The 8,215-nt window shown below is 42.5% G+C and overlaps 1 protein-coding gene across 1 annotated transcript; it reads left to right on the top strand.

Moving 5' to 3' along the window:
- Positions 1 to 2,483: 2,483 nt before the first annotated feature.
- On the top strand, positions 2,484 to 7,098 carry LOC306972583 (uncharacterized protein). Its single transcript, XM_079569245.1, has 4 exons — positions 2,484 to 2,680; positions 3,880 to 4,021; positions 4,416 to 4,524; positions 6,855 to 7,098. Exons 1-4 carry the CDS (start codon positions 2,623 to 2,625, stop codon positions 6,990 to 6,992), a joined length of 447 nt encoding a protein of 148 aa, XP_079425371.1. The 5' UTR covers positions 2,484 to 2,622; the 3' UTR covers positions 6,993 to 7,098.
- The last annotated feature ends 1,117 nt before the right edge of the window (positions 7,099 to 8,215 follow it).

The following is an 8,215-nucleotide window of genomic DNA, read 5'->3' as shown; positions in this document are numbered from 1 at the left end:
TCAGTCTGGCTTTTGCCAGGCTAGTAAACAGGTGTTGTTTACATTTTGCACTATATTCCTGCAATAGTTGATTTTGTTCTACTAAAACTGCTTTTGCCATAGTTATATTAATGTAGCATGGTATTTGCATAGATAGAATCAAATGCAAATGTATAGGCTACCATCCATCCATCCATCCATCCATCCATCCATCCATCCATCCATCCATCCATCCCATCCATCCATCCATCCATCCATCCATCCATCCATCCATCCCATCCATCCATCCATCCATCCATCCATCCCATCCATCCATCCATCCATCCATCCATCCATCCATCCATCCATCCATCCATCCATCCATCCCATCCATCCATCCATCCATCCATCCCATCCATCCATCCATCCATCCATCCATCCCATCCATCCATCCATCCATCCATCCATCCATCCATCCCATCCATCCATCCATCCATCCATCCATCCATCCATCCATCCATCCATCCATCCACCCATCCACCCATCCATCCATCTTCTTCCACTTTTCGGGTCGTGGGGGCAGTTGTTGGCGCTGCCCAAATCACATTGCACCCGCCCCGTATGGCTCCTCCTGCAGGTGGTGGGTCCACAGAAGGACGGCCTCATGGTTCTGACCGGGCCTGTTGGTCTCTCATAAGGGGCTTCTGAACCGCTCCTTGTCTGACCCGTCACCGAGGACCTGTTTGCCATGGGAGACCCTACCAGGGACACGATTATAAGTGTGTCACGCTTGACATCGCCATGTTTGGCCCACGACTCATGGACACTTTTTCATTTGGGCCCTCAGAGACAAAAAGTTTGGGCACCCCTGATCTAAATTGTCCCAAATGTTCACAATCATCATTTAATCTGAGCATAAAAAGCACAGTTACAACAAGACATTATGTACAGATTCTATTTGCATAAATGAGGGATTATCAATAAAACATGACCTGAATAATTGTATTTGTATTCAGAGTGCTCCATGTGAAACTGTGTTTTTACCTTTAGTATGTGTTATGATCTCAGCAAAATATAAAACAAAATAGCACAAACTCTGCTTTATCTTAACTTATTCTTTGACCTGTATGTTTGATTTAAAAAAGAACAGCTCTTGGTGAAAGGGCCGAAGAGCAAGGAGAGACATCTAGCAAACAGTTGAAGTCAGAACTCAAACAGAACAGCGTTTTTCCACATGTGCTGCAGCCTTAACCACTAGACCACCTGCTGTACACAGCACATTCTAATGACCACATGTGGGATTTGTTTCATGAATACGAGGCTCAGCTTTGGATGAGGAAACAACATGCGGTTCTGTACATGCGTTTCCAATGACATCACATCACACATAGTCCCGGCGGCCATTTTGAATACCGAAATAGAATAATGCAGTACTACAACATCTAACAATATCTCTACTCAGGAAGAAAGTGAAAGACAACTGATTGACAGTGGCATTTTTGGGTACTCGTAAGCATTGCTCAAGAAGAAAACAGTAAAAACACACGTTTATGTGAAATAAGCAGCAAATGTGGCATAGACGTAGCAGCTCTGTCTGTCGAGCTACAGCAGGATTTACTAAAGATCTGCTTCACTCTGAAGACTAAATGAACACATCAAAGAGAAACAGATACTCTTTCTCTGTGATTTTTACAGTTTGTCAAGTCGACAGTCTCAGTATGAGTCAGTGTTTAAGCTGCTCAAGACGTTTGCATGCTACCGGTTAGCAACTGTCAATCAACTGTCAATGACTTCAACACGATAAACACATGTGTGGCTCACATTAATGACACTGAGGAAATACTACAGTTACAGCTCTGACCTCTGACCTCTGTCACATGTTGCATCCAAGGCCAGATGTTTGTGGTTCAGGGCTTTCACTTGGAGAGGTCAGGACTGAGCCGTTGAAGCTAAATGCTAACTGGTAGCATGCTAACATCTTGAGCATCTTAAACACTGACTCACTAGTTCCTTCACATAAACATGGGTCTGAGTAGAGATATTGTTACATTTGAGTACTGCGCAGTTCTACTTTGGTATTCAAAATGGCCACCAGAACAACAAAGGTCACATGACTGACAAGCATGTATAACAAAAACATAAAAAGTCACTATGAATTTTTGAAAAAGTAAGGAGTAGACACAGATGCATGTGTTTAAAAAGCAAAAGCTGCTCTTATGTGAGTAAAGGTTCCACCTCTCCAATCTGCATGGTTGAAAAACAGAGCATTCAGGGGTAAATTGAAAATAAAAATGATCAGTGTAAGACATAGAAGGAAAGTATTTGACACATGGCTTGGTGATGTGGCGTTTTGTTCCGTCCTTCCACATTACATGACCAGAGTCACGTATTGTACGTAATGTGTCTTGCTCGAACACGACGTCAGCTTGTTTTGGATCAACACAACAAATGTGCCTTTGATAAAGTTGTGAAATCTTTGTCCAAACAAATCCAGGCAGGAGGAGCCCAGGGCTTTGTGTCAACCCAACCCAAAGAACAGAGCAAGTATATAAACCAGGACCAAACCAGGACCAAACCAGGACCAAACCAGGACCAAACCAGGACCAAACCAGGACCAAACCAGGACCAAACCAGGACCAAACCAGGACCAAACCAGGACTAGCCATGCTGCGTCTCTGCGCTGTGGTGCTGACGTTGGCCGTGTGTGTTCTCGCTGTCAGAGGTGAGTAAAACGACAAGAAATGATTTAAAACCCACTTGACAATACATGAAATAAGTGTGTTTGTTGGATACTACACTAGCTTGAAAAAATAACCATACATTTATTTTACTCATACTAGCATTATTTAGAAGTTTATTGGCGGTTGGCCACCAGCTTCGGGGCATTGCAGCCACTTTGAGAAGCAGAGGGAAACTTTCGCACAATACAAACCTAAAAGTTTACAAACCATTAATGATGCATCAAAATCTGTAGTAATTAAAAATCACAACATCTTTTTCCTTTGACGAATGTCCAAGAGAGTAAAGCGGAAGTGTTTTTTGTGCATGGTGACAAACGCTAGTTTGTTGATGATATTTGAATGCCAAACCATGAAGGCTGCTAAAAGAAACACTTCAGAGACAAACAACTACAGTAACTTATTACACTCGCTGCTCTTTCCTCCTCTTCATTCTCCTCTTTATCCTCCTATTCATCCTCCTCTTTATCCTCCTTTTCTTTCGCTGTTGCTGCCAGAAGCAGAACTTCTCCACATTCTGTCGGAGCTGCACACGCTCTCTCTCTCTCTCTCTCTCTCTCTCTCTCTCTCTCTCTCTCTCTCTCTCTCTCTCTCTCCCGCGCTCTGTCTCTCCCTTTCTCTCCCTCTCTCCCTCTATCTCTCTCCCCTCTCTCTCTCCCTCTCTTTCTCTATTATGCATATGTAAATCCCAAAGCGTATTGACAGGAGAGTTGTTTAAGACTGTCAACTTACTTTAAAAAAAAGAAAGAAAGAAAGAAAAAAAAAACATTAATAATAATAAAATAAAATCCTTTTGAATATCTGATGTTATGTTAGAATGTTTAACAAAAACACGTCCTGTAAGTTTAAAAAAACAAGGGCAGGCAAAATAAGCATTAGCTTCAGCCTATACCTTTTCGGTCATTTTGTATGTTATGTTATGAAGAAGTATACTTAACTGAATGTAAATCTTTTGTCATAATTTTGACCGAATAAACTGAACTGAACTGAAGGAGAGCTTACAGCCTATATGCCAGTGTGATGCCGCATTTGAAAGCCAAGAACTTCTAGTTTGTAAAGTATGTATAAGATCCGAGTGAGAGAAACACTTCACCCTCATCCTCACCCTAACACCCTGGTCTGGGGGATGGTAAGTACCAGGCTAAACCAAGACCAGGCTAAACTTTGTGTCGTCTTGTTTCAGAAAAGAGGGACATGACCATCACAGAGCTCAGAGAGCTCTATAACACTCCAGTGATGGTAGCTGAGAAATTCGTCCGTCGTAAAGAAGGCCTGCCATCATGGATGCCCACCCTGCCCTACATTGGCACCCACAGCGGAGTCAGGTCAGTGTGACCAGGGGCGTGTCCAGGCTATTTGCATTAGGGCACTGGTCCAGTGTAAATGAGACAGATCAGTAGAAATGTTTATGGGGAATCACAGTATATTTATCACAATGGCTCGTGCTGCTTGGCTAAACATCACAATGTGTTGGGACTACATTTAACGATTTACATTTTTAGTGCTCCTTCTTTTAGGTGGAAGTAGTTGCATACTTTCACATTCAGATCAAGGAAGGTCAGAGTGAGAGACGCCACATTGTCCTGTCTGAAAACATCACACAGAAACACATGTCTGTTTGACATCTGGTGCATTCATCATTTGATCCACCATTACGCCCTGGGACATTCTGACCGAGGTGTGGCTGCTTTAGTAACCCCCACATTGTGCTCTCCTCAGGGTGACTCTGCCAGACGGTCGCAAATTCTTGATCCACAAAGGCCGAGACTACGGCAGCGCCTCGGACACTGTGGTCACAGACGCCGCTCACATGAGGAGCGGATGGAAGGTAACTCTCCTCTTGACGAGACCTAAAGCAGGGACTAAATCAGGGCTAAACCAGGACTAAGCCCAGACTTACCAAGGCCTAAGCAAGAAAGGAATAAACTAGAACTGAACCAAGACTAAACCTGCACTCAGCCATAAAACTGGTTCTAAAATAGGGCTAAACCAGGACCATGTCATGTGTGGCACGGTCAACTTTATTTAATGAATGTCTGTATTCTATTCAAACATTGGAACGGTAGATGGTGCCAGCCCCAAAAATGGCATAAAATCCCCCTGGCTGACCTTGGTTTTCCACACTGGCACCACCTGGCCTGGATGGGCTGTGTCCAGGGCGTGGTCCGGGTTCGCTGGGGCCCTCACGCGTGTGGCGGTGGACCTGGTCGCTGCTGTCTGGCTTCTCTTTGTTTCCTGTGTTTGTCATACAAAACCTAATGGACACTGTAGTTCCGGCTAATGTGAGCAAACTGACGCAAACAAACGAGAGCGGTGAACCGAATGTCGAAAGTGAACTAAAGTATGAACTGAGAAGTGAAAGCTAAAAGTGAAACATGGAAACCGGCTGCTAACTGGCGGCTAACAGTTCTGGTGATTCTTACGCCGTTTTATGCCCAGGAGCTTATTCATCTGAAAAAAACTAACCCAGCGACTAAAAAAGCCTTCGAAATCCAAATTAAAGAGATACAGCATGTTTATATTGAGCCAAAATGAGCTGCAGCAAAACAATCAAAATGCTGAAGCTACTGGATAAGTTACTATAAACACACGAGAAAATCCACACGGAGCTGAAGTAAAGGAGAGAAGAGACCGTTTATCTGCAGTAATAAGTAATAATCTCAATACTTTTGTTAAATAAAAATAGATAAATGAATAAAGCACAAGCATTGAGGAGCTTTAGGACATGAGCTGTTCTGTCTATGGACAGTGCAATGAAAAATAATTAGAATATTTAATGTAAAATTTAAAAAAAATGGCATCTGTTCAATTCTGATATAACTTCTCTTATATTAAAAGTGTCGCCTACTTTACTCAAGGAAATGTTAATGAGTAAACTAACTAAACACTAACCAATCTGCTGTGAAAAAGACAGTCTATAAACCGTCTATTCACATCAAAAAGAATGTTGAAGAAAATGCCTTGGACTCGTATCGGTATTCGGTATCGGCAAGTACTTAAATCAAAGTACTCGTACTTGTACTCGGTTTTAGAATAAGTGGTATCGGTGCATCTCTAGGATTGACGGCTCGTTACTGGGAGCCAAGTCTTCGGGATCCGTTCATTTCAAAGAGCCGTTCAAAAGACTTAAAAAGGTTCTTTTTAAGAATTTAGAATTACAATTGGACCATTGGATCACAATCAGGGCCGTATTCAAGTAAAATGGGCCCCGGGGCTAAAGTTTTATCAGGGCCCCCTTAATCAATCAATATTTATTTATATAACGCCTTAACAACATCTGTACATATCCTGTCTGTCTGTCTGTCTGTCTGTCTGTCTGTCTGTCTGTCTGTCTGTCTGTCTGTCTGTCTGTCTGTCTGTCTGTCTGTCTGTCTGTCTGTCTGTCTGTCGGTCGGATTTCTCTCTCTCTACAATGAAGGACAAATGAATGATTTTTTTTTTCAAATTTGAACATGCAGAAGTAACTTCTTAAACAAAGTACTAGTTTAAAAAAAAAAAGACAAATTTGTGAAAACTTTGAGCTCCGTGGCCCTCGAGGAAGAACCTTTTAACGCTGCCAGACTGGTGGGGGGACTCATTTAAAAGGGGGGTTTGGGGGTCCTCCCACAGAGATCTTTCTTATTTTAATGGTGCATTTTGGTGCATGCACTTTACCAAGCGAACATATTTTTTCCCAGTGTCAACTTAATGAAAATGGCTCAGACCTTGTCCAGAGCTGGTTTAGACCTGTAGTCCTGGTTAGACCTGGTATAGTCCTGGCTTAGTCCTGGCTTAGTCCTGGCTTAGTCCTGGCTTAGTGGTGGTTTAGACCTGGTTCATTCTCGGGTATAAAAAAAATCATCTGATAAATGTGAGGGAGTCTGCAAAGAGAGAGGAAACTACAGTAGTTTACAGCCCGCATTGAGCACACATTGTTCTCCGTATGCCCACAGGCCCGTCAACCTGCTGGGCCCCCGGGCTTAGCCCCTGTAAGCCCCTTCATAAAACCGGCCTTGATCACAGTCACACTTTGAAAAAGGTGTTTGTGAACAAAATCTTGTGCCACAAGTATCAAAAAGAAGCTGCAACTGTCTGACAAATCAGTTTTAGCTCTCACTTTAGTGCAAGCTAAGCTTCAGAAACTAAGAACTTAAGCCAGTGTGTGTTTTTCTCTTGCAGAAGAGGGGCGGGGACACCCTGTGCTTCGGTGGGGCTGTGACGGTCGGGGACATGGTGAGAGCCGGGGGACAGCAGTACAGTCTGTGGAGACGGCAGTACTGCCACACGGCCACTAAGGCCATGATGAACCTGTGCTAGATCCCCCCAATGTGCCCCCATGTGCCCCCCAGTGGTCATGTGCAGTCGACACATCCACCTGGCCATAAAACGATTCAATAAAATATCATCGCTCTGGTCTGATGTTCCTTTGTTTGTGTGATGAAGAGACACAGTTTCTCCATGAAGAAACACAGAGACATGACTTTACAGTCAAACATTTTCCAAGACGTCTTTAGCCTTTAGTGAAGGAAGTCAGCATCAATACTAATGATTATGGTTTGTGTGTTTCTGCAACTGTCAAAGCTTTAAAAGACACAAATTACTAGAATTAAACATATCCCAGAGTGGACCAGCCTGTAAAAGCCTTTCGACTTTCCAACAGTGACACACAGAAAGACCAAAGTGCTTCACAGAAAGATTAAATAGTTTAAAACATAGTATTACATCCTGGCATAATTCAGTGAGTTATAAGTATTAAAAGCCAGATTGGGTCAGTTACTGACCCTGGTCTGAAAAAGGGGGGTGACATTAAGTGGGACCTAAAGGCTGTTACAGTTTGTATCATTGCAGTTTTTTCATTTCACATTACCTTTTTAAATGAAATGAAATTCAGATCAGAATTTCTGATCGTATCATTGCATTTGTGTTTGAATTATTTGTTTTTGACTTGAAACAGTTGCATATTAAACATAAATCTAACTTATCTTTCTGATTTAGTTGTTTTTTGGGTCGTGTTCGAGTGGGATTGTATTAGATGGTCTTCTCAAATATCATTTATCGTTTCCTGCCTCACTATATGAAACTCAGATTTAGTTATTGTTTCTAGTCATTATCAGTGGATAAAGCTGGGTTTGGTGAAGTCCACCAGACACAGAGAGAACATTCAAGCTCTTCACAAAAAGGTCCCACATGGTGCAGGAATCCAACCTGAGACCTCGCTGTAAGGCATGAATGCACCGCTCAGTCCCTGTCTGCCCGAGTACTAATGTGTCCATAATACACAAATACGCTTGATGTCATTAGCGTAGTATTTTGAACTCTGGGAGCAGGCACAACATACAGTCTCACGTCGTTTCCGAGAGTGCGGGAAACCCCCCATCAGGGAAAATGTGCTTTTACAGTTAGTTCACAGAAGTGCTGTAGATCCAACTCGGCATCATGTAAATATGTGATGATCATGACTTCAAAGTATCACCTGGAGTTTTTCATTTTTCAGAAAAATAAAAACATAATACAAAAGAGTTAAGTTTCATTGATGAAAA

The sequence above is a fragment of the Gobius niger genome (genome assembly GCF_951799975.1).
Source record: "Gobius niger genome assembly, chromosome: 13".
Lineage (NCBI taxonomy): Eukaryota > Metazoa > Chordata > Actinopteri > Gobiiformes > Gobiidae > Gobius > Gobius niger.
This window is presented reverse-complemented; position numbering and strand designations above follow the sequence as displayed.